Source organism: Protopterus annectens, chromosome 4.part0, assembly GCF_019279795.1.
Source record: "Protopterus annectens isolate FY-2018-M chromosome 4.part0, PAN1.0, whole genome shotgun sequence".
Lineage (NCBI taxonomy): Eukaryota > Metazoa > Chordata > Ceratodontiformes > Protopteridae > Protopterus > Protopterus annectens.
In genome coordinates, this window is record NC_056733.1 from 975,933,712 (window position 1) to 975,961,532 (window position 27,821).

Here is a 27,821-nt window from a genome sequence, read left to right on the forward strand (position 1 = left end):
CCTGTGTAACATTTTCCTGACTTTGGCTGCAGCATTATGCATGACTGATTACAAGTGATGATACCAAGCATTTTTGTTGAGATTGCTTACTCTGTGATGGCTTAACCAAAGAAGCTAAAGTGCAACAGTCTTAGGCTGGATGGGAGAATTAAAATGCATTTGGGTAGGCTAGGCTAAGCTGGGAGAGGATAGGATAGGATAGGATGGGATAAGGTAGGCTACAATAGGATAGGATAGGATGAGATAAGGTAGGCTATAATAGGATAGGATAGGCTAGGATGAGATAAGGTAGGCTACAATAGGATAGGATAGGATAGGATAGGATAGGATAGGATAGGATGAGATAAGGTAGGCTACAATAGGATAGGATAGGATGAGATAAGGTAGGCTACAATAGGATAGGATAGGATAGGATGAGATAAGGTAGGCTACAATAGGATAGGATAGGATAGAATGGGATAAGGTAGGCTACAATAGGATAGGATAGGATGGGATAAGGTAGGCTACAATAGGATAGGATAGGATGGGATAAGGTAGGCTACAATAGGATAGGACAGGATAGGATGAGATAAGGTAGGCTACAATAGGATAGGACAGGATAGGATGAGATAAGGTAGGCTACAATAGGATAGGATAGGATGAGATAAGGTAGGCTACAATAGGATAGGATAGGATGAGATAAGGTAGGCTATAATAGGATAGGATAGGATAGGATGAGATAAGGTAGGCTACAATAGGATAGGATAGGATAGGATGAGATAAGGTAGGCTACAATAGGATAGGATAGGATAGGATGAGATAAGGTAGGCTACAATAGGATAGGATAGGATAGAATGGGATAGGATATGCTAGCATGTCAAAGACTTTGGCTCAAGTTTGAAAGGGCATAGTTTCAGTTTTAGTAATGTTGAGATGAAGTCCCAGAGAATCCATAATTGCAGTACATAACCGTATGATTGCAGGTTGGCATTGACTATGGTGATTATATTATACACAAGAAGGACTGCAGAGTCATCATTATGTTGTGCCCCATTTGATTCTTTACAGAGACAGGCCATGTCACTCACAAAGGTAACAAAAGGAAGCAGCCCTACAACAGAGTTCTGAGAGATTTACAGCAGTAACGGGGGAACAGGGGGTAGACTTGAGGTGACACCATTCAATATGACTATTTAGAATCATTGTGGCGACCCCTAACCGGGGAAAGCTGAAAGAAGAACAACATTACAGATTTCTTTTAAATTATTTAATGACACAGAGGAAGGTCACAGAAGTTTAGGGTCAGGAGATGCAGTAAATGATCAACAATACTGAACGCTTAGGAGAGACCCCCAGATATTAATTCAACATTTCACTCATGAAGCAGGTGGTCTTGAATGCATTCTGTCGCATCCAGTAGGGCAACATCAGTGTCACAGTCATACCTGATACCATATTGTCGATTTGTAGTAAGGAAGCAAGACATATCAGTACAATAATTCCTTAATACCCCTGATGTGATGTTCCTGTTCTATGTCGGAGTACCGTTAAGTGCCTTTTTCGAGATGCTACACGCTACTTCTCTTTGAAAATCTGTTAGTATTAGAACTGGGTAAGCAATAGCTCTTGCCTACATTTTTAAGAATTTCTGTGGTAGTTTGTCAGCTGGGTACTGGGTAAGGAACCGTTGTTGCTTTTTTTTTTGTGACAAACATTGTTATTAACATTGTACATTGCGTAGTGACATTGTTTTCCTTTGTACACATTATACATACATGTTTTTGTTTTAGCATCGCTCAGTTTAACATTCAACACATTATTTTGTACGCATTGTTCGCACAGATTACACGTGTATCTAAGTAGTTCACTCTTCCCCTTTCTGAAGATCTTACCTCATTCATTCAACAATTTGGTTACAGTTAGTTTTATTTTTGATTTCCATTTCAAACTAATTGCTTTTGCGGCAGCCAAGAGCATTACACTTAGTAGGGCCTTACTGTGTCTAGGAAATTCAGTTTTTATAGCCCAGCTCCCCCAGTATCTCTGGCAAGCTACCCTGTAGGGAATTTCTAAAATCTATCACGTCATTACATTCCCAAAAAACATGTTCCCAGATAGTCCTCTCTCTCCCATCACATCTCTAACAATTATTGCCTATTTGTGGAAAAAAGTACCTGGAGTGTACGTGGGGTATAAAATAGCTACGCAAACACTTCCATGCAAAATTTCAAATCTTTCTAGACTTTGTTGCATACTTGTGAGCCACACAGACATCGTTCCATGATTTATTTGTATCGTACCGTTCTGTTCTCAGTTCCCAGTATTTTCTAAGCTTTTCTGATTTATTCTTACAATTATCATACATTATTTTATATGCCTAATTATCGTTTTTAGCCACAGCTTCTGTTCTATACTCACCTATAAACTCAGCCAGAGCTTGTCCTTCATTTAATACCCCCTGCTATGAGTCTCTGATAGGAACCAGAGCTGGTCCTTCATTTAATACCCCCTGCTATGAGTCTCTGATAGGAACCAGAGCTGGTCCTTCATTTAATACCCCCTGCTATAAGTCTCTGATAGGAACCAGAGCTGGTCCTTCATTTAATACCCCCTGAGTCCCTGAGAGGGAAGCCAGTCTTCAAACTGCAGTCTGATTTTCTGCTTGGCCTCATCCCGTCCATGACCTTTCCCTCCCTAGATAATTTGCTACCAATACCTTGGTTCTTTTGCTGATTTACTCCAATAAATTCCACCTTCCTCTTGCCTACTTTCTGTGCCCTAACTTGCAGTTATCTCTAGTGGTAGAATCTCTTTTCTATTCCCACGTTGGCTTTTATTCCTCAGAATATTTTCTACCACTCAGGCAGTAGGTTGTTGAGTAGAAGTGACCTATGTTTCAGCTTAAAGAAAAACTGATACAGTAAACCTGATTATAGTGTTCAAAGGGCAAAGATAGGGCAGTCAGTCTCTGGGGAACTTATTCTTTTGACAAGTTATCAGGTATTTTGTCTTAATTGTTAAAGAAAACAACACAGTATGCAAAAGATCTAAATGCACAATGTCCTTGGAGGAAAAAAATCTTGCATACAAACAAAGTTGTCAAGAATACCCACAGTGCATCCCTCACACATATTGGTCACCACACACAGATTGTCTTATGCTGAGGTACTTAAAAAAAAACAACCTTCTCCATTTTCAATGACCTCCAAAGCTACCTAATGGCAACATTTCTCATCAGCAATCACTAAAACACACACCAAAAGTAACACCAAATATCTCACACAAGCCTATACCTAATGGTCCCCCATGAGCGAAGCCCATAAGGCAAGCATATACTTTACCTAATACTCTTGTCATTGGGAACTCCATTGTGTGACATACAGATGCCCTGCTCACCAGGTTAGACAAGGAGAAGATAGCGATTAGTTGCGTACCTGGAGCCAGGATCCACAGTATCACACAAGCACTCATGTTACTGAATCCCATATTCCAATATGATTCTGTCATAATGGCTCTCAAAATATGTGTCACAGACATGTTTGAGCCTTGCATTGAGCAGCATTCTACCTTCAGCAAGGATAATGCCACAGCACAAACATAAAATTATTAATTTTAATAATTGGCTTAGTTTCTGGTGTCACACCAGAGACAATCCAACATCTGTAAGCATGGCAGGGTGTGGTCAACAGATCATGCTACTTTGCCAAGGATGGGCTGTACCTATCCCCCTAGATTTTGGGATATTTGTAAAAACTTTTTCCACTCCTTAGAACCTTTTTTTTAGGAAATAACAAAAAGACAACGCAACCAACATAGTGAAAATGTCTCCAAGCAATCTTAAGTTGTATCAGCTCAATGCTTGGAACCTAAGCAAAAAAAAAATCCACACACTTCAAGCCTCATAACCGAGACATGGTTTAAATCTGTAGAAAGTACTACAGTGCCTTCCACACATTTAAACCAACAACAGCACAGACTGGGCCAAAGGTGGAGGTGTCTTAATCTAAGTTAGTAAAAAACATACTCCTGGTTGTTTAAGCAGAATGACACCATGGAGCTCATCATCCATGTGTACATCACCATAGGTGAGGTCCCTCACCATATCATGGCTATAGCTACAGGTCACCATAGGTAAGGTCCCTCACCATATCATGGCTAGCTACAAGTCACCATAGGTGAGGTCCCTCACCATATGATGGCTACAGGATGACACCATGGAGCTCATCATCCATGTGCAAGTCACCATAGGTAAAGTCCCTCACCATATCATGGCTAGCTACAAATCAGCATAGGTGAGGTCCCTCACCATATCATGGCTACAGGATGACACCATGGAGCTCATCATCCATGTGTACGTCACCATAGGTGAGGTCACTCACCATATCATGGCTTCAGGATGACACAATGGAGCTCATCATCCATGTGCATGTCACCATAGGTAAAGTCCCTCACCATATTATGGCTAGCTACAAGTCACCATAGGTGAGGTCCCTCACCATATCATGGCTACAGGATGACACCACAGAGCTCATCATCCATGTGCAAGTCACCATAGGTAAAGTCCCTCACAATATCATGGCTACAGGATGACACCATGGAGCTCATCATCCATGTGCAAGTCACCATAGGTAAAGTCCCTCACCATATCATGGCTATAGCAACAGGTCACCATAGGTAAGGTCCCTCACCATATCATGGCTAGCTACAAGTCACCATAGGTGAGGTTCCTCACCATATCATGGCTACAGGATGACACCATGGAGCTCATCATCCATGTGCAGGTCACCATAGGTGAGGTTCCGCACCATATCATGGCTACAGGATGACACCATGGAGCTCATCATCCATGTGCAGGTCACCATAGGTGAGGTCCCTCACCATATAATGGCTATAGCAACAGGTCACCATAGTTAAGGTCCCTCATCATATCATGGCTAGCTACAAGTCACCATAGGTAAGGTCCCTCACCATATCATGGCTACAGGATGACACCATGGAGCTCATCATCCATGTGCAAGTCACCATAGGTGAGGTCTCTCACCATATCATGGCTAGCTACAAATCACCATAGGGGAAGTCTCTCACCATATCATGGTTATAGCTACAGGTCACCATCTATGCCCATAGAGTCTCACAACTCTTACCTAAACCTACTAGAGGTGCTCACCAACCAACTAAACACCCTATTCATGGATGAATTTAACTATCCCTCTACAGACTGGAAAACTTACACTGCCTCAACCTCACAGGCACACCACTTCATGGACATTAGTAACACAAACACCCTGGAACAGATAGTGCACGCTTCAACCAGAGGATCAGACATACTGGGCCTTATACTGAGTAGCATGGGACAGTGTTGCACCCCACACTATATCAAGTCCTCACTAGTGAGGTTGGATCAGAAAGCTGTCTCCATTGAAGTAAAACTCAACATAGAAAGCCTAGCTAAACCAGTAACAGTTAGGAACTATTCTAAGTCAAACTACATCATATTAGATGACAGTTTGTTAAAATTCAAGGCTCTCTCAACCCCGAGTCCATAGCTACCTATGCATAATTATTCACAGACTCCCTATGCAAACATGTGAATTACTGTACAGAGGTTGCCGTACCTAACATAAGTAAAGCCAAAACAACCCCCTCTGGTGGAAACCATACCTAAACAGGACATATAATAATAGAAAAAAAACTCATAAACAAAATCAGGAAGAGCAACTCCCTTAAAGACAAGTGCACTCTTACGCAACTAAACAAGAAACTAAGAGGTCTAGTTAAGTCCAACAAGGCCAACTACAAGGTTAGGATAGCCTCACAGGCTAAGGACAATCACAAGGCCTTGTTCAGCTATGTCCACAACCTTAAAGGTAACACACAACAGTGTGCTGAAAAGTTGGTGAATGGTACCACCTACACAGATCAGGGTGACATAGCAAATCTACTAGCTGAAAAATGATCATAATTTACCCCCAACTCACCCTAGATTCTCCAGGTAAAATCCCCTCCAACATACTTCCCCCAACTATTATCAGAGCTGGCAACACTCACTAAAGCCAAGAACATCATATCAATGGGTCGCAACAATTTGCACTCTGATTCCTCACATCTCTGTTGAACCCCCCCCCCCCTCTGTTCTTGGCTGTAGTTTAAATTTGGTGGCTTTTGCAGTGCCCACCCCACTGTAGATTTGATCTAGGACACTCCCCCAGTCCCATCTCTTTACCGCATTCTACCTAATAAACCCTTTCTGCACTTGCTTTTAGTCCTTTTTTAATTTAATTACATTTTTTCAAACTGTGTGTGGACTAATATTGCTACATACTCAAGTGTGCCAGCTTGCACTGCATGTGAATTGTTTTTACTACTGTTTTTGTTACTTTTCTGAAAAAAAAAAAACCTGTAAACCTGTTTCCTACCTTTCCTGTAACTAGTGTTCCAGATACAGATTTGTTGTATCCAGGACTATTTGTAAGCTTCTGAGCCCCCAAGCCTTTCTGTGCTGGAGGGAAGCCTTCTAGCTTATCAGTAGGAGTGGTAAATACTAGGTAACCTGTCTACCACATAAGGAGTGGTTCTGGCCCAGAATATGTAGTTATTGGCCGTTTGGGTGGTCTTCCATCTCTCTCAACTTTCTTATTTGAAGGCCTGCATTTGCACTTGTTTCTGTCCTGTAACTCCTGGGCCCATCTCATTTGCTCACTCAAAAAAAAAAATGTATCTGCTTTTACTGTATTTGTGTTTCTTCCTACTTTATTTTGCTTTTGCGTTATCTTAAAAGTACTCAATTGTATTTATTACTGCTTGGTGTAACTCATTCTAAGCCTTTTGGATTATGCACTTGGGCTTCAGGCCAGTTGTTTTACATTAAGAAGGTTTGTGGTCTGCACTGTAGTGGCAGAACAGGTAGCTTACATCCTTCTAAGTTGGGAACTGCTGATTGAGGGCTCAGTGTCTGTTATTCTAAAAGTGTATTAATTCTGGTTTAAGCACTTGGGCTTCAGGCAAGTTATTTTACATTAAAAGGGTTCGTGGTCTGCACTCTTGTGGGAGGAGAGGCTGGACTCTGCCCTTCTGAGCTGGGAATTTCTGGTTAAAGGCTTATAGTGCCTACATATCTGAACTGTTTCTTACTGAAATTGGTACACCTTGTTTGCTGTAGCATAGACTAGATCCAGGCCTGCTGAATCTAGCTTTGTTTGTATGCTTGTTGTTTGTTTGCTTGTTATTTCCCTGAAATGCTAATTCCAATTAAAACGTGGCTGCATTGCTTACTGTACTTATTTCCTTGTTGCACTTGAAAGAAAGTTACTGTTTGTCATTTTTGCATTTAAGTTACCTGTAACACATTGCATTTAAGTTACCTGGCACTTGCTCACTAAAGCAATTATATAAGTCACCACTAAAAAATTAAAAGCACTACACCCTCAGAAACTCCCCTTGAGTACCTTGTTCCCCATTGGCCCTTTTTTTTTCAATTATAAAGGAATTCCCAATACTATTCTAGCATGCCCAAAGGTCAGTTGTCAATCTCCTCTCTGGTCCAGCTGGTGAATCTGGGAATCTTGAGGCAATGTTACAACTGCCTCATGTACACAGACAACCCTCTCCTCCTTCCAACAAATTCCAACACATGTGAGAGATGCAACCATATAGCCATACTGGAGGCTAAGCTCTCTCAACTCAGTACTGGCGAAACCAGTCAGGAGGAGAAGGAAACCACGCTCACTACAATTCCAGTCTCACATAGACCTACCACGACAGCAAACCAAACACATAAACACACAAAAACATACTTGGAGGCGCTAAATAAAAATCTGCCTAAGCAGCAGAGACCTCCAAAGCAGACACTCAAGCAACCGCTACCCCAAAACAAAACACATGCAACACATAGCTCACAAAGCCAGTGTGCCGAACAGTCACAGCCCTTAAGGCTAAACAACACACCTGATACACTTGTAATAGGTGACTCTATCGTCAGGCACACTGACGTCCCGCTCACCAGGCTGAACAAGGAGAAGGTCACAGTGAGCTGCCTGTCGGGCGCTAGGATCCGCCACATAACACAAGCACTCAGGTCACTCCAAGGCAAGTACAAATATGACTCAGTCATTGTCCATGTTGGTGTGAATGACCTGAGACGTACCTCACTGGACTACATGAAAAGAGACATAGAGGAGCTCTCTGAGCATGTAGCTCAGGCCGGTATAACCCTGACCTTGAGTAGCATCTTACCCTCACCAAGAATGATGCCACAATATGAAGACAAGATGATCAATTTCAACAATTGGCTTAAGTATTGGTGTCATTCAAAGGGGATCCAATGCCTGTCAGCCTGGGATGACATGCTCGACAAGCCACGATGCTTCGCTAGGGACAGCTTGCACCTGTCACCCCTGGGCTTTTGGATATTGGCAAAGGCTCTTGCTACCCCCATAGTGCCTTTTTTAGGCAAGGCTCAAAAGACAAACCCACCTCCATAGGTATCACAAGGGATAGGAAACTAAGAGTAATGCTACTCAATGCCAGAAGTCTAAACCTCAAGATGCACGCACTCGAAACTCTCCTTAGCATGGAGAACATCGATATCTGTGCAGTAACAGAAACCTGGTTCAAGGGTCCCAAGAGCACCCCAACACTACCAGGTTATACCTCATACCATGCTTTTCGGCCCCAAAACTTGGACCGAACCACAAAAGGAGGGGGAGTATCAATATTCGTCAAAGATACCCACACTTCCAGGTTGGTGGCACAGCACGAAGCATCAGAGACTATCCATGTGCAATTAACAGTGGGAAAAACTGCCTTCCAGTTTATAGCCTGCTATAGACCACCCTCCCAAACCCAGGAATCCCACTCGGCCTTCCTGAGAACACTGGAAAATATGAAGGTCTCTCCAAACACCATTATATTGGGCGACTTCAACTACCCAAACATAGACTGGGAGCATTACTCTAGCTCCAACACCCTAGCTCAAAGGTTCCTAGAATTTATAAACTCAAATGCTATGAAACAACTTGTTACCACTCCCACAAGAGGGGAAAACATACTGAACCTGATCATCACCAACATGGGGACTCTATGCTCCAGACCAGAAGTGTATCCTTCACTGGTAAGATCAGACCATAAACTAATCTCACTGGATATTCACATCCCGACTCCAGCCCCTGCCCTGAAAACCACAGTGAAAAACTTCTCTAAAGCAAATTTCGCACTCCTCAAAACCGAGGTGGAATCCATCAAAGCCCCCGGCCTGTGGAAAATACGGCCCAGACCACAGAATCCTTTATAAATGCATTCTATGAACACCTTCAGGAATGCATGGATCATGCAATCCCAAATAAAACCAAGACCCAATCCTCCAAAGGCAGACGTCCTGTTTGGTGTACCCCAGCCATAAACAAACTATACAAAAGAAGGAGGAAGCTACTACATGATAGAGGAAAATCCCAAAAAGGGAAGGCATCTCTGATCAGTATTAGCAAAAAACTACGGGCACTCATAAAATCGTCTAAGGCCAGCTTCAAGAGAAAGATTGCACAGGACACTAAGGATAATCACAAGGCTTTCTTTAGTTATGTTAGGAACCTGGGTGGGAATTCCCAGATATGCTCAGAATTAATCCAAAATGACAAAAAATACACCGAACCCACAGACATTGCCAACATCCTAGCTGACAGGTTCAGTGCAAACTTCTCCCCCCCCCCTGTGGAAAATACGGCCCAGACCACAGAATCCTTTATAAATGCATTCTATGAACACCTTCAGGAATGCATGGATCATGCAATCCCAAATAAAACCAAGACCCAATCCTCCAAAGGCAGACGTCCTGTTTGGTGTACCCCAGCCATAAACAAACTATACAAAAGAAGGAGGAAGCTACTACATGATAGAGGAAAATCCCAAAAAGGGAAGGCATCTCTGATCAGTATTAGCAAAAAACTACGGGCACTCATAAAATCGTCTAAGGCCAGCTTCAAGAGAAAGATTGCACAGGACACTAAGGATAATCACAAGGCTTTCTTTAGTTATGTTAGGAACCTGGGTGGGAATTCCCAGATATGCTCAGAATTAGTCCAAAATGACAAAAAATACACCGAACCCACAGACATTGCCAACATCCTAGCTGACAGGTTCAGTGCAAACTCCCCCCCCCCCCACCAAAATGGCAAATATCTATCCCAGCAGAGTGCTGCCCCCCTGACATCTCAGATGCTCAGGTAAGAGCTGCCTTCTCCAAAGCAAAAAACACAGCATCAATGGGACCAAAGGGTGTCCCGGGCTGCATCCTACATGAACTCCAAGAAGAGCTAAACCCAAACATAAAACTACTGTTCAATCTCAGCCTTACTACAGGATATGTACCTAAAGAGTGGCGTACAGCAACAATGGTCCCTCTCCACAAAGGTGGTGCCTCAACGGATTCTGGAAACTATCACCCCATAAGTCTCACTAGCTTGGTCTGCAAAGCTATGGAAAGGATCATCATGGACCTCATAAATAAAGATATTGGGGACCTACAGACACTGGATCCTACCCAGTTCGGCTTTGTTAAGGGCAGATCCTGCCTCTTAAACCTGGTTGATTTCTTTGAAACAGTCTCCAAGGCCATTGACGAGGGGAAGGTGGTCCACACAGCCTACCTGGACCTCGCAAAAGCCTTCGATATAATACCCTACTTGGGCATTATAGATAAGATCACCAGCTTAAATATAAACCATTATGTCACTAGATGGGTTGCAAACTGGCTCAAGGACAGAACCCACATGGTTAGAATTGCTGGATCCATGTCAGACTCCAAACCAGTTACAAGTGGCATCCCACAAGGCTCAGTCCTGGGACCTCTCTTGTTCGGTATATATTTCTCGGAGGTACAGGCCAACACGGAAGGTCTGTGGCTGATCAAGTTCGCAGATGACTGCAAACTGGGCACCATAATTGACTCTCCAGCCGACACAAGCATCCTCCAAAAGGGCCTCATAGAAACAGACAACCGGTGCCAGAGCCATGGCCTCAAGCTAAATGCCAAAAAGTGTATAGTCATCCCCTTTGGCAAAAACAAAGTGCCCACAAATTACCACATAGGTGGTAATCCATTAAGTATGGAAGAAGTAATTAGGGACCTGGGGACCCAAGTTGATAGCAATCTTTCATTTGACAACCACGTGGCCAAAGTGGTTAGAAAAACATTTTATATAGCCCACCTAATCATGAAGGTATTCACATCTAGATCAGGGGAGGTCATCATGCCTCTTTACTCATCCCTCATCAGGCCCATAATTGAGTACAATGCCCCTTTTGGGATGTACCTTACCAGACACCTGCAGCAACTGGAAAGACCCCAAAAGTACCTCACCAAGAGGATCAAAGGGCTCAAACAGATGCCATATGCTGCCCGGTTAAAGAAACTCCAGCACTACTCAGTGGCATACCGCCTGCTCAGAGGCGATCTGTACCTGACATATAAAGCCATGTCTAACCCAGAATTAATGGACATGCTGCACCTCAGAAAATCCAAATCCCATCGAGCTATGCGCTCGAGAGACTTGAACCTCAGCACTGAAATAAATAGGACATGCTGGAGGGACAGATTCATAGCCCAGAGGCTCCCTTCACTCTGGAATAAAATCCCAGTCCAGGTTTAGGCAGAGTCCCTCATTGACTCTCTTCAAGAGGAATCTTGATGAGTGGATGGGAGATCGTAGGTTTACTCCGGGTATCACTTCTGTGTCACTGTTAGACAGAGGCACAGTATACTAACCTCGAAAAAGGGCATAGCAAAATTAATTTAAAATGGGTGGCGAAAGCCAAACACACTCTGGCTAGGCTTATAAATGCCCTAGGGCAGATAGCCTAGTATGAACCTATGAACAACATTCCTGTTTGCCTCCTGAACAGTCTAAAACATGAACTCTCAGGACCACTTGAGGCACTCTTTAATTGCAGCCTCAAGACATGCTATGTTCCAAGTGAATGGAGGACTACAACAGTCATTTCCCTCCACAAGGGGTGAACTATCAACCGACCCAGGAAACTACAGACCCATTATGCTAACAAGCCTAATATGCAAAGCCATGAAATGAATTATTATGGAAAAAATAAACATGGGCATTCACAACCTACAGACACTGGACTCATCCCAATTTGGCTTTGTTAAGGGAAATTCGTACCTACTTAACCTAAAAGACTTATTTGAAAGGGTCACCAAGGCAATGTATGAGGGTAAAACAGTGCATACTGCATATCTTCACTTGGCCAAGGCATTCAACACAATACCCTTCACAGACATTGTTGACAAGCTCTCTGAGCTAGGCATTAATCCTTACAAAACTGACTGGATTGTTTACTGGCTCACAGACAGGAGCCAAGAAGTCAGAATTGGTGAGAAAATGTCCACCAAGAAACCTGTCACCAGCAGAGTACCCCAGGGCTCCTCTGTGCTGTGTTTACTCCTGTTTGGCATCTACTTCTCGGAAGTCAAGGCTAAGGTTCAAGGCCTCTGGTTTACCAAGTTCACAGATGACAGCAAATTAGGAGCTATTATAGATTCCCCCAAGACACCAACCTATTGCAAGAAGGTTTAACACAGGCAAATGACAGGTGCCAAAGCCATGGCCTAAAACTCAATGCTAAAAAGGAATTATAATACCCTTTGGGAAACTGTCAACCCAAGTTAATTACTCCATCAATAAAACACCCCCAAAAGTCAACCCAGTAGTAAAGGATCAGGGAATGTATGTAGATAGCGATCTGACCTTTGACCACCATGTAGCTATGATAGTAAGACAGTCATCCTATGTCACCCAGCATATAGGTAAGGGTATGGCATCCAGGTCCAAGGGTGTTATAGTACCACACTATTCGGAGCTTATCAGACCTATGACTGAGTACAATGCCCACTTTGGTATGTGCCTAACCAGACACTTGCAACAGCTGTAATGCCCAAAAAGGTTCCTCACCAGTAGAATTCAGGAAATGAATATCCTGTCCTGCACTAATCACCTAAAGGCTCTTTCTCTGTATTGAGTATCCTACAGGTTGGTGAGACAGGATCTTTGCCTGGCTAAGAGGGCTTCCTCAGACCCTACCCTGTTGGATCTGCTGTACTTGTGTAAAACAAACAGCCCCAGAAACACTAGATCAAGGGATATGAACTTTTCTTGTGACATAAACAGAATGTGGTGGAGAGACAGATATGTATCCCAAAAGATCCACACACTATGGAATAGACTCCCCATCTATGTAAAACAGTGTTCAGCCCTGACCCTATTCAAAATAAACCTTGACAACTGGATGGGAAATTGTAAATTCATCGGCAGCCTGGCCTACATGTTCCTTCTGGGCAGAGGCCATCAATAAGAAAAATATTATCCTAACCCCGTCCCCTACAAATCCCTTAGTTACCTTCCTACTAACATGCCCCCCTCATACAGATGTCCATGATACTTGTGATCCAAGTGAGTTTGGGGTGCACAGCTCGGCTTGTAATGGCTGTCGGGGTCATTAGCCTAGTAACAACCTATGAACATGTAGGTTGTTGATTAAATGTTAACTAAAGTCATTCAAATTATTATTATTTTTTTAATTGTAAGATTAAAAAAGTAACAGTTAATACTGACATTTTAAGTTAGACCACAGTCAGCATATGTTTAACTGTACTGAAATAAAGCACTAAAAACCTTCAGCTTTTGAATTATTCACTGTTCAAGTTCTCTGGCCTTGTTCCATGTACCGTGCAGTGCAAACATTTTCTGCGTTTTTTGTTTTTTGCAAAGTATACTGTAAAGCACTTGAAAGTATTGTAAGTAACCATAAGGTTAAAAGTTAAGATTAACTAATGATCTATTTTTTATAATTGTTAGATCAATCTCAATTAAAAGTTTTAATCATTCAACAACCCTAAAAAGAAAAATCTCCAAACCGAGCAGGAACCAGTCACTCATGAAAAAAAGGCAATGGACTAGAGTTTTGTGTAGACTAAGCAGTTTTTCTAGTTTGTCAGAATTTCTTTAGATTGATAACAGTGTATGCACTGTACAAGACAGATAATTTTCCTACTGAAGGCAGTAGAAATAATATTGCAGTAATTCATAAATATAAAGCATATCTCAGTACAGCATTTAGTTTGAACATGTTGAGAAATATTACTAGTCCATTCGGTTAGCTTTGCTTGTCTTTCTTTTTGTTGTCAATGACAACAATCACATTGAGATACAAAATCTTGCAGAGAAGCAAATCGTGACTGGAAAAAGCTTTGCCTGATGCACGTTTGCCATGGAAATACTAACAAATGCTAATCAGAAAGGTCTGTGACACTACTCAGTAGTATTTACAAACAAAGATAATGAGACGGTCTGTTTAAATGCTAAATTTGGTCTGGTTTTCTCAGATTTCCTTTTTTAAATTATATAATAAAACTGCAGTTTTTGCAGTCTCACATGATTTGTGTGTCCAGTGGCCACATGACTTTACTGCCCAATCCCTTGTCCACCCTAGTCTGGCTTAATCTAGCACTGGTCATCACTCTTGCAACAGTTTCTTGTTGACTTCTGAATTACGGAGTAAGTGTCTTACAGTTTGGCCACTGTTTGTGCCAAATACCCATACTTGATCTTAGCCAAAAGGTCGACAGAGTAATGGCCATCTGCCTGTCTCCACACTTCCATAATGTAATGACAGTTGTACTGGCTATCTCTGATGTCTAGTTCAAATCCTGTATGCATAAAAAGCAATCCATGGAATGATCTCTATCCATGTCTCTCATATTTGTCCAGTTACATAACATTCAACACAGACCCTGACCATCACTCACTGAGCACCCTTAATAGTAATATCGCACCTGTCTCACTATGTAAGAATTTTGTTGGCTGCTGGCAATGTGATAAAGAATATCCCCAAAGCAATTATATTCCAATGTCCTTGATAACACAGTTGAACATTATCTTCAGTAATGCTGTGATTGGATGAAAGTACAACTGGCCATACAAAATATGTCCTAAACTGATAGTACAGTATTTATTTCCATACAGTGTTTTGATTATTTTACTGCTGCAGGTGGTTTCTAACCAAACTAAATGCACAAATGTCTATTGCATTAATAATATACTATTTCAGCTGGAAGAATATTAGTAACATTTGTTCTCTTGTATCATGCCAAGCGTAAGTAAATAAATAAACAGATAAATAAATAAATACATTATTTTTCCTACCTCCAATAATAGTTTCTGGATCCTCCACCTTGGGACGTAAAATGTTAGGCCCAAAAACTGTGGCCAGGTTACGAATGCTCATTTTATTGACATTTGAGTAGGACTGAACCTCATCCAAGAACCTAAAATACAAAACAAAAAAGTACTTACTATGCAGAAGACACCAACAGCATTATACATTCTGCAACCTAAGTGTTTATTTTAAAAGTTGTTTAAGCAGCTGATGTTCATTTGTAAGATGCTCAGTCTGTCAAACACTGAGTTAGCTGGAGGCCACATCAATTGTGCTGTGAATTTCTCTGACGTAATCTTATTTTGATCTTTCCTTGTGCGTATGATCAGTCAACACATTACTTTACCTACTAATCTGTGCCAACATACACAAGTAACCCTTTGCAGTAGGGGCTGCAGATCTTTGCCCCTTTTTCCAACTGATGTGCTGCAGCTCCACAATTACCTTACAACTGTCAGCGTCAGCATCCCGAATGTGATTATTGCCAAACTTCTAAAACTCAGGTCACCCATAATGGCTGCTACGCATGGTAGTCCTTTATAAGCCCATGTAACCAAAGCAAGTCAACATTACACTTATTATGACTCATTAGCAGAACTACATAACCGTCATGGAAACTGCTTCAGCTTTAAAATATTTATGCTTAAAAAAAGGAAACTTCACTAATTGGAGTGCTCTGCCTCTGTCCATGGAATATCCTTTCAAAGTGACACTGGGTGCATCCAGAACCACCTCTGTCCATGGAGTACCCTTTCAAAGTGATGCTGGGAGCATCCAGCACTGCCTCTGTCCATGGAATATCCTTTCAAAGTGATGCTGGGTGCATCCAGCACTGCCTCTGCCTATGGAATATCCTTTCAAAGTGATGCTGGGTGCATCCAGCACCACCTCTGTCCATGGAGTACCCTTACAAAATGATGCTGGGTGCATCTAGCACTATCTCTGTCCATGGAATACCCTTTCAAAGTGATGCTGGGTGCATCCAGCACTGCTTCTATCCATGGAATATCCTTTCAAAGTGATGCTGGGTGCATCCAGCACCGCCACTGTTCATGGAATACCCTTTCAAAGTGACACTGGGTGCATCCAGCACCACCTCTGTCCATGGAATACCCTTTCAAACTGATGCTGGGAGCATCGAGCACTACTTTTGACCATGGAATACCTTTTCAAAGTGACGGTGGGAGCATCGAGCACTGCCTCTGTCCATGGAATACCCTTTCAAAGTGACACTGGGAGCATTGAGCACCACCTCTGTCCATAAAATACCCTTTCAAAGAGAAACTGGGAGCATTTAGCACTGCCTCTGTTAATGGAATACCCTTTCAAAGTGATGCTGGGTGAATCCAGCACCACCTCTGTCCATGGAATTTCCTTTCAAAGTGATGGTGGGAGCATCGAGCACTGCCTCTTTCCATGGAATACCCTTTCAAAGTGACACTGGGAGCATCAAGCACTGCCTCTGTCCATGGAATACCCTTTCAAAGTGATGCTGGGAGCATTGAGCACTGCCTCTGTCCACGGAATACCCTTTCAAAGTGACACTGGGAGCACCGAGCACTGCCTCTGTCCATGGAATACCCTTTCAAAGTGACACTGGGAGCAGCGAGCACTGCCTCTGTCTATGGAATACCCTTTCAAAGTGACACTGGGAGCACCGAGCACTGCCTCTGTCCATGGAATACCCTTTCAAAGTGATGCTGGGAGCATTGAGCACTGCCTCTGTCCACGGAATACCCTTTCAAAGTGACACTGGGAGCACCGAGCACTGCCTCTGTCCACGGAATACCCTTTCAAAGTGACACTGGGAGCACCGAGCACTGCCTCTGTCCATGGAATACCCTTTCAAAGTGACACTGGGAGCACCGAGCACTGCCTCTGTCCATGGAATACCCTTTCAAAGTGACACTGGGAGCATGCAGTTGCTCAGTATCAATAATAAAGAAAAGTTTGTTTCCCTTTATCTTGCCCATTCATGTCATCACAACTGACCACTACAAACTAGAAACCACAAAGGCAGCAGTCATTTATTAGTAAAAATTAAATCTATTCTCAGTCCGCCCACTGCAGTTTAGTCCCCAACCCAGGAAATGCTCTTGTAAAGTGATACTGAGATTGGTCAGAGCTTCACTAATAACACTTTAATGTTTATGACCATAAGGTCTATAAACTGCAAAGGCAGCCCTAACATACATTAATAAAACGAAATATCATTATTTTATTTATTTATTTATGAACTGCTTTGTCTTCCAGCAGCAGTAATTAATTGATGTTCCTTCTAGTTTGCTCCCTGTAACATCCATTGGAGCTCCATTATCTATAAATAAAGTCCCCCCTACTGCTTACAGTACCTTTCTACTGCCCAGATTGTCACAGAATGCACAGATTTTTGCCTCAAATATTTGTTCTTTTCCCTCATAAAATCTGTGATTTTCTGCAAATCAAGGAAGATTGAAGTCAATAAATAATGAACAAATAATGACATATATTTGACTTTCAGACTTTATTTCCTTCAGAAAATACATGCTAACACAAATCTTGTTATTCTAGCAGCTTTCTAAGTTTATAAGTGCAATATTTAAACTTTGCCCCTATTTAGTCCGTTGTCCCCCCATAATTTAGGTTTTGTCCAGATTTCTTGCATTAAGAGGTTGAGACGTATCTATAGGAGTCATATGATCTCCGAAAATCCATACCCTTTGGGGTTATTCCCTGTAAAGCAAAAACATCCTGGATTTGTTTATTTTCTAGTTAACTATGTGGTGTCAAAGGATAAAGTTCTCTCACGCAAATAATCCAAGAGATGAGTAGCATCCTGCCATCGCCCAGAATGATACCGCAGTAGAAGGACAAAATGATTGACTTCAACAATTGGCTAAGCTTCTGGTGTCATTCTATCTCTCTGCTTGGGATGACATGGTCGACAGACCACGATGCTTTGCCAGAGATGGCCTGCACCTGTTGCCCCTGGGATTCCAGATACTGGCTAAGGCTCTTGCCACCCCTATAGTGTCTTTTTTAGGCAAGGTTCAAATGACAAATTCACCACCATAACAGGAACAGGCAAGCAAAAATTTAGGGTAATGCTACTCAATGCTAGAAGTCTAAATCTCAAATTGCACTCACTCAAGGCACTCCTTAAAATGGAGAACATCGATATCTGTGCAGTGACTGAGACCTGATTCAAGGCTCTAGACAGCACCCCTGCATTACCAAGCTATAACTCATACCACACGTTTCGGCCTTCTAACCTGGAGCAGAACACCAAAGGCAGAGGTGTGTCCATATTGATTAAGGATATCCACACCTCCAGGCTAGTTGCGCAGCATAATGCATCTGAGGTTATCCAACTGCACCTAAGTCTGGGCAAAACTGCAATCCAAACTGTAGCTTGCTACAGATCCCCCACCATGCCCCAGGATTCCCACTCCTCTTTTCTTGATATACTGGAAAATATTAGGGTTCAACCAAACACCCTAATAATAGGGGATTTCAACTACCCCACCATTAACTGAGAAAACTACTCATGTAGCAACTCCTTTGTTCAATGCTTTCTGGAATTCATAAATTCCAATGCCCTGGATCAACTTATCCACACCCCTACCAGGGGCAACAATATCCTAGACTAGTCATTACCAACATGAGTGACAGGTGTTCCACACCTGAAATCAACTCCTTGTTGGTCAGATCCGACCATAAGCTAATCACCCTAGATATCCGCATCCCACCCCCACCCACCATTAAGGAAACCACAGTAAAACATTTTCTCCAAAGCCAACTTCATGCTTCTTAAGACAGAAGTGGCGAACTTCATGACACCCATGCAGATGGACAATACAGTTACGACTACTGAATTCTACACAAATGCACTCTATAAGCACTTATACAAGTGCATGGATCGTGCTATCCCAAACAGAACCAAGATGCTATCCTCCAAAAAAAGGAAGCCAATGTGGTGGTCCCCTGCCATAAACAAACTCTACAACAGAAGGAAGAAACTGTTGCAAAAGAGAGTAAAATCCCATGAGTGCAGTAGCTCCCTGGTCAGCCTCAGTAAGAAGCTGAGATCCCTTATAAGATCCTCCAAAGCTAGCTACGAAAACAGAATCACCACTAATTAGAAAGGACAACCACAAAGCATTCTATATCTATGTCAAGAATCTCAGTGGCAACACCCAGATCTGCTCTGAGTTACAGCACAATGGCACTAAATATACAGAACAAACTGATATTGCCAACATCCTGGCAGATCGGGTCAGTGCTAACTTTACTCCCCCTCTCACCCCCTAAAGGGCCCATATCTAAATAAGAAGAATGCAGAGTCCCTGTAATCACAACTATGCAGGTAAAGGATGCACTGTCTAAAACCAAAAACACAGCATCCATGGGACCGGACAACATCCCAGGCTACGTTTTACACAAACTTCAGCACCAACTGGCTCCCCACCTAAGCACCATGTTCAATCATAGTCTCACATCAGGCTTTGTGCCCACTGAATGGCACACAGCAACAGTTATCCCACTCCACAAAGGGGGATCCAGCACTGATCCTGGGAACTATCACCCTATTAGCCTAACGAGCCTGGTCTGTAAGGCCATGGAATGTATCATCATGGAACTCATAAACAAAGACATTGGTAACCTCCAAACTTTGGACCCCACCCAGTCAGAGTTTGTGAAAGGCAGGCCATGCCTTCTGAACCTGATTGACTTCTTTGAGGCAGTCAGCAAATCTGTAGATGAGGGTAAGGTGGTTCACACAGCCTATCTTGACCTCGCCAAGGCTTTCAACACCATCCCCCATTCTGGAATTATAGCTAAACTCACTAAACTAGATATAAATCCCTACGTTACAAGATGGGTTGCCAACTGGCTCACTGACAGAACCCACACTGTAAAAGTTACAGACTCCAAATCTGACTTCAAACCAGTGACAAGTTAAGTACCACAGGGTTCAGTCCTGGGACCTCTCCTGTTTGATATCAACTTCTCTGAAGTACAGGCTAACACAAAAGGCCTCTGGCTAATGAAGTTCACAGATGACTGCAAGCTAGGAGCCATAGTCAAGTCCCCAAATGATGTGGACATCCTACAGAAGGGCCTCACTGAGACCGATGCCTGGTGCCAGAGGCATGGCCTCAAGCTCAGTGCCAAAAAGTGCATTGTCATCCCCTTTGGTACCCATGAACTACCACATAAACGGCAATCTACTTAATGCCGAATGTGTGCTAAGAGACCTTGGGACCCAAGTGGACAGTAGTCTCTCCTTTGATAATCACATCACCACAGTAGTCAGGAAATCCTTCTATGTGGCACACCTCATCACAAAAGGGTTCTCATCCAGGAAAAAAGAGGTCATTGTTCCCCTCTACTCGGCACTCATTAGACCCATTTTAGAGTACAATGCCCCTTTTGGAATGTACCTCACAAGACATCTGCAGCAACTGGAAAGGCCACAGAAGTACCTCACAAAGAGGATTACTGGCCTCAAACAGATGTCCTACACTGACCGTCTCAAAAAACTCCAGCTTTACTCCATAGCATATCACCTACTCTGAGGAGACCTCTGCCTAACATATAAAGCTATGTTAAACCCAGAACTGTTGGACATGCTATACCTTAAGAAATCCCAATCCCTCCGAGCTACACGCTCTAGGGACCTAAACTGTGTCACCACAATAAATAGGACATGCTGGAGGGATTGATTCCTGTCCAGAGACTTTCTATACTCTGGAACAAGCTACTCATCTATGTCAAGCAAAGTTCCTGATTAGCACTCTTCAAGAAAAATCTTGATGAGTGGATGGGAAATAGGAAATACACCCTGGGGATCACTTCTGTGGCTCTGCTTTACAGAGGCTCAGGAAATTAACTTTCTTGGGTGGCGTAAGCCAAAGAACCTTGTTGGCTGGGCTTACTTAGGCCCTTGGGCCGATAGCCTAGCATCTACCTATGAACCTATTAACTAGTGACACAGATACTGCAGGAGCTGGCTTGAGAGGGAAGGAGTGAGGGGTGGATACCACGTTAGTCACTGTAAGATGATTGGCTAAATTTCTGGAATCCATGGTGACATATTTCTGACACTGATAAAAGTGAGCAGAAACACACAGAAACAGAGTTCTATACTTCTTAATACTGGTCTCTGAAACTATATTTCATTAGATTTGTAGCTTTCATAGATATTCCAAGGCAAGTGGCCTCATGACCATTCATGGCTTAACAGTATTCTCTCTCAGGATGCACCTCCTTTCCCCAAGAAGGCCATATCAGTAAGTCTCTAAGTAAATTTGTGGCTCTCTAGTTAATCATCTCATTTATATTTAAAGAAAGTGAGTTGCACTGTTTAACATGCAGGAGAAATGGATGGTGCTGTCCCTCCATTCTGTTTTGGTTATCTGTTGGTGATTATTTAGGTCCCTGGTTCTAGTACAGGTGGAGATATTGGACTTGCAGAGAAACAGAAGGTGTGGGACAACTGGATCTCTAATGGCATATGGTAATCAAGACAGAGTTGGGTTTGAAATACTGTGGTATGTGAGACAGGAAGTGTTGGCCAACTATTTACTTTCCCTATCTCACACATTTGCTGAAGTGAATGTTCAGTTAATGAACATTCGAGGTCTAGTGTTCGCTCATCAAAAGTGACTCAGAAAACTGGACCACAGTAAGTTCCATTGAAAAGACAGTCTCAGGACTTTCAGCTTCTCTTACGATCCAGCCTGAGGGACTTGGAGGTATAGTCAGTTTTGTTTTTGTCGTGGTTCCCACTACTTGTTAGCTCTCTCTGGACTGTCTGTTTGAGGTTTTCCTGTTGCTTGTTGTGTTTTATTCCTAACAAGGTTAATGGAGGTTTTACTTTCCATTCAGATGGCGTCTCTCTTCTCTTCTTACACTTGGAGATTACTTCACGTAACTGTTCTCAGGCTTATCATTACCGATTTTCATTCACTTGTCTTTCGATGGAACTTTTTAGTTTAGTTCTTATATGGTTTCTTAAGGCTCTTTTTACTATTTTTTTAAGTTTGTAATTATGTACTAACATTTTTAGCATCCCTGATGAAGAATACCGAAAGCGCCACAAATGTTTAGTGCAGAACATCATTTGCATGTTTACATAATATTTAAACGAGGAGTTCTTTGCTGTTGATTTGATTGGCTTAATAGTTACTGTTACACAATGAATCAAAACCAAGGGCAGGTACCATCTTAATAGGTTCATAGGTAGGTACTAGGCTATCTGCCCGAAGGCATTTATAAGCCTAGCCGGAATTGTGTTGGCTTTCGCTGCCCCCTTAGATTAGTTCCCTGTGCCTCTGTCCAGCAGAGCCATTGAAGTGATCCCCGGGGTAACATTTCTATTTCCCATCCACTCATCAAGGTTTCTCTTGAAGAGTGTTAGTGAGGAGCTCTGCATAATGTAGATTGGAATCTTGTTCCAGAGCATGGGAAGTCTCGGGGACAGGCATCTATCCCTCCAGCACATCCTATTTATTGTTTTGGTGAGGTTTAGATCACTAGAGCGTGTGGCTCGAGGGGATATAGTTTTCTTTAGATGGAGCATGTCCATCAATTCTGGGTTGGACATGGCCTTGTATGTCAGGCATAGATCACCTCTGAGTAGGCAGTATGCAACTGAGTACAGCTGGAGTTTCTTCAGTCAAGCTGCATAGGGCATCTGTTTGAGGCCAGTGATCCTCTTGGTGAGGTACTTCTGTGGTCTTTCCAGCTGTTGCAGGTGTCTTGTAAGGTACATCCCAAATGGGGCATTGTACTCTGTAATGTCACACTTGATTGGAATAAAGGCTCTGGCCCTCTATACACCGATGGACCTTGATTGGTTACCTGTCACTGACACTCCCACAGTTGGCAATAAAAACCCTGTTTTCAACACTGCTATTTCAGAACCACTAAGTAGTGCTTGGATGCTATCAATGAAGTCTTTTTTAACTGAAGTGCATCTGTAGAGTTTTGTTGGATGGAGAGTGTCCTCCTGATGCCATCTGAACAACTGGCTTCAGAGTGTCTGACATTTGACCAACCACATGCTGCTTGCTTATTTTGCTCATACCTGGACTGAGAATGAAGGTTTTGGTTGTTTGCTTTGCTTATACCTGAACTGAGAATTAAAGAGTGCATTCCACCTAATTACTTGAGTGCATGCATATGCTGATTTAGTTCATAGCATTTTGCTGGTGTCTTTACTGTATTTTTTAGTAAATCAAATATTTTGGAAAGTGATTTCCGCAAGGTATCCACACAGGGGTACTTGTTTTGAGTTGGGCAATTGAGCCAAAATGGACATTGGCTTTTGGAACCCATGCTTTGGGTCTTTCTCCTAGTTTCATGATCTGAACACTAGGGTTTGGTACGCTGAGTTACCCCTAGGTTACATTTCCCAGGTCTGGAAAAACAAAGTTCTGCAGCTCTGACTATGTAAAAGAAGAGACTAAAACCACAAAACAAGAGGGCAGATATACAAGGAAAGGCATAATCTGTCATACTGGAAACTACAGCAGCAGCATCCATGCAGGGTTTTCTCAGAAGGAAAAAATAAGCAAGAAACAAGAAAAAAAGGATCTTTAAGCTAGAATGCACATGACGTGTTAAAGTACGCTTTGAATGTCACATTTGCTGCAATTGCATCAAAGAATAAACTCTTTTCTGATGTCTTAAGATAGAGAATATATTAACAACTAGTACTGAAACCTCTATAGTAGCTGTGTATTAACAACCATTAAAAAGCTTGGATACTTACACACCTTTCTTGTATTTTATACTGTAGATATGACCAGTTACCTACTTCAGGTTTAAGAAAAGAAATAAATGAATATTTGCAAATGATCATAGAAAGTCTCATCTAATATCTCAGTAGAGTCTTTGTTTTATAAAATGTTCACACTTCACAGTGGTTTCTTTAACAGTCAGTAGTGGCACTCTACGCTTGAATAGTGAACTTTCACTGTTTATCATTTATTTAATATGAAAATACTGCTTCTTTCATTTACAAGAACTGTTTCAGGAACCTTCTGGTCTTGTTCGTGTCATTTCAGTGGGAGGACATTCACCCAACCTCCGTTTCCAGGTTGCAGAGTTTTCCCCATTGAAGCAACTCATTAAAAAGTTCCAGATAACAGAAAAGTAAAATAGTTTTTATCCATTCTTTCATTTATTTTTGAAGTGTACCAACTCTTGCAGGAGTACTTGATGAGGTCTACAGAAACTCATGCTTTGAGGAAGAGATGTCATTACTGAAGATGCACATTAAGTAGGATGAATTAGATTTAATAGTCACAGATCCTGTACTTCTGAACAGCTGCACACAATATACAACCATGTGCCTAAATGCCAAGTGTTACATTCCCAATAAAATGAGGGAATAAAGTATTTTGTGGAATTTGTGTGGAGTTAACAAACATTTATGTAAGAATTAAATATGAGGAGTCTGTAGCAGTTCTAAATACACACCCATTGTTTCTTTCCTTACTTTGGTGATAAAGGGCTTTTTAGTAAGGGACTATTAAGAGGTCTGACAGTGAGAATACAATTCTCTCTTAGCATGTAGGTGATAGAGAAATATTCAAATGAAGTAATCTGTGAAAATATGAAAGCACTTTAACCTGTAATATTACTTTTATAGAATTCATTTGAATTTTTCCATCAATAATCTGTATGAGTAAATAGAGTTTTTATATTTTTATGTGAATGTTTTATGTCTGTCATATCTTGGAAAGGATAGTAACAATTGTACCAGCCATACAGTTGAATATTTGGTTTATAATAGGGTGCCATTTTTGCATAAAGGCTGCCATGTTATTACTGTGCAAGAGATAAATATTATGTGAGGAGCTAAAGCCCAAGTGATGGGATGGATTTCAAGTGGAAATATTTTAAACATTGCATATATATACAACCTTAGACTGAAAATATAATTGGGTTCTGTGGCATTATTTCAGACATTACTTCTATGCAAGCTAGAACAGAAAATATAATTCTGCTTTGTGTAATTATCTGAGACGTCATACTTTGAGATAAGAGTTAAGCTGCAGTGTGAACAAAATACATTATCAGAGAAGTATAGTTAGAAACACTGTAGGAACAGACCACTAACATTCTATGACCTTCCTCTGTATGACTAGAGTACAATCAGGTGTAAAAAATTTTACTAGACTTAAAGCAAGAGAAACAGCTGTTGAAGTGTTGATGTTTCCAGGTATGTTACAATCTGAGCTAATACTTAAATGAAAAAAAGAAAACATTAAGGATGCTGTAATAGCTAACTGAAATTGAATACTATTCCAAATGAACCATCTAAGATGAGGACTCCTGGCTTTGTACTTTGCATGTGTATATAAGTTAGCCTTTAGTCTGCCATGTTACATTCACTTTTGTGATTCTCAAGATGCTGTTATCCTGTTAAGGATAAAACTTACATCCTACAACTTGATTTATGTCTCTAAGGATTTTATTTGAGACAATCTACAGTTGCATCATATCAATAATTAGTTGTAGTAATGCCATTGTTTATCTGTCGCCTGTGATGGCGCACTCATTACAATTGAGTCCAAGCCAAATATTAACACATTTATGGATGAGCTTTATTTACTTATATTAATTTAAATGTAGATTTATATATAACAGCTCTTTGCTTTGACTTTTATTTTATCTGGTCCTCAACTTCATAGGAGTGGTGTTTAATATATAACAGCTCTTTGCTTTGACTTTTATTTTATCTGGTGCTCAACGTCATAGGAGTTGTGTTTAGATGGGAGCACCAGCTGGAATTTTGCCTAGGGTGCTACAGTTATCCTTAGTTCCTTTCTCTCCGACATCTTCTTCTAGGAAATGAGGGCAGATGCCATGGGACCATGGTGAACTAAGTTTGCTGATGACTGGAAACTGGCTGCAACTGTCAAATTCCTCTCAGACCCTCAGATACTCCAGCAGGGTTGGGTCCAGTCCAGTACCTTATGTGTCAGTCTCTGGGTCATCTTAAATACTAAAAAGTGCAGTATAGTTATCTTCAGGAAAGATAGTACTGCCTTTTTTGTACCACATTACAGGTACTCCCTCTCAAAGCAGAAACAGTTATGTGAAACTTGGGTAACTATATGGGCAATAATAGATCTTCTAATCATTTTGTCTTGGTTGTGGCCAATCCTTCTGCCTTGCTGAGCTGATCTGTATGGGTATCTCTTTTCAGAGAGATGTTTAGGTCATTTGGCACCCTCCAGTCCCCAGATGGGTGCCCCACATCTTGTCTATAGTCTGATCAGACACCGGACTGGTAACCCATCTGTATAACTTCATAAAAGGACTTTAAGTTCTCCTTTATTTGAAGTATGGGAATCATTCATCTTATACTTCTGCTGATTTATTTCTTGTGTTCTGTGTAACCATCTCATTTTATGCAATAAACATTTTATTTTAAAGTAATTTTCATATAACAGTACTTGCTGTCATTTCACAGCTTGTTGTAACATTCCTACACTGTACAGCAAGAAAAGCTACCTTTCAACCTCTTAGAGCAAGAAATCTGGACAAAGCCATAAATAATGGGGGGAAAAAGGCCTAAAAATAAGGAACATTTTTATATATTGCTCTACAAATGTAGAAAGTTGATAGAATAGCAGGTTTTGCTTTAGCATGAATTTTATGAAGGGCACAACATCTGAAACTCAAATGTCTGTCATTCTTTTCTGCATTCAGTTTTTAATGATTTGCCAGTAATTTGCCAGAAAAATACAATTGTATGAAAATGGACCAAAAATATGAGGCAAAAATCTGGACATACTGTGAAAATCTATACAACTGAGAGGTATGAAGCAAGCCCATTTGAATAATTCTATTCCGAAGAAAGCTGTGTCAATTTTGACCACATATCTATTTGTGTAACTCCTGATAATGAGGTACTAAATGTGCCTACTTCAGACAGGCATATAAACTGTGTTTTCTGCAAGTTACAGATAAAGTACAGTTGTGTACACTTACCATAAATGTAGCTGTTCGAGTGTATTCACTGTTACAGTCATCACATTTGGGTTATCCCTGCCAGGGTACCCCTCAGTCGGCCTGAATACCAGAGGCTTAGTATTTCTGCGTAACGTGCTGCCCCTTCAGGACTGACGTCAGGTCATCAGTAGTATAAAGTAAGGCAGCCAATGCCATTACATCAGTTTTTCTTGCCCTGTCAGGAGGCCCCAAGTGGAAGCCAGGATATGGTGGAAGAACCCCACCAGTAGAAAGTAAATACCAAAAAGTTCCTTGTAAGGAGAGATAGATAGAGAGAAAGAAAAGGGGGATGGAGGGAGGAAAACCAGGACTGCAACAGTGAAAACACTCGAACATCTACATTTTTGGTAAGTGTACACAACTGTACTATGTTCTTCATGTTTCACTGTTGCAGTCATCACATTTGGATTGATTCCCAAAGCTGAGGAAAAGGGTTGGAGGCAGTCAAGAAGACTATGGGCTGGCTAGAATGCCCGGCAAGACTGCAGTGGCAAAGCCTGCCCTGGATTTGGTAATGCTTAGTGAAGATGTTCATCGTGTTACACTGCTGCAGTCATTACACTTGGGTTATCCTGCTGTCAGGCGGTTCCCCAGTCAGCCTGAGTTCCAAA

The 27,821-nt window shown here is 41.7% G+C and overlaps 1 protein-coding gene across 2 annotated transcripts in view; it reads right to left on the minus strand.

The window, feature by feature from the left end:
- Positions 1-27,821, minus strand: part of LOC122799706 (rho GTPase-activating protein 24-like) — a 1,273,531-nt gene that overhangs the window by 130,774 nt on the left and 1,114,936 nt on the right. For both annotated transcript variants that reach the window (XM_044068942.1, XM_044068943.1), the window contains one exon: positions 15,186-15,307. In XM_044068942.1, the coding sequence (XP_043924877.1) occupies positions 15,186-15,307 (122 nt within the window). The remainder of the gene's footprint in view (positions 1-15,185; positions 15,308-27,821) is intronic.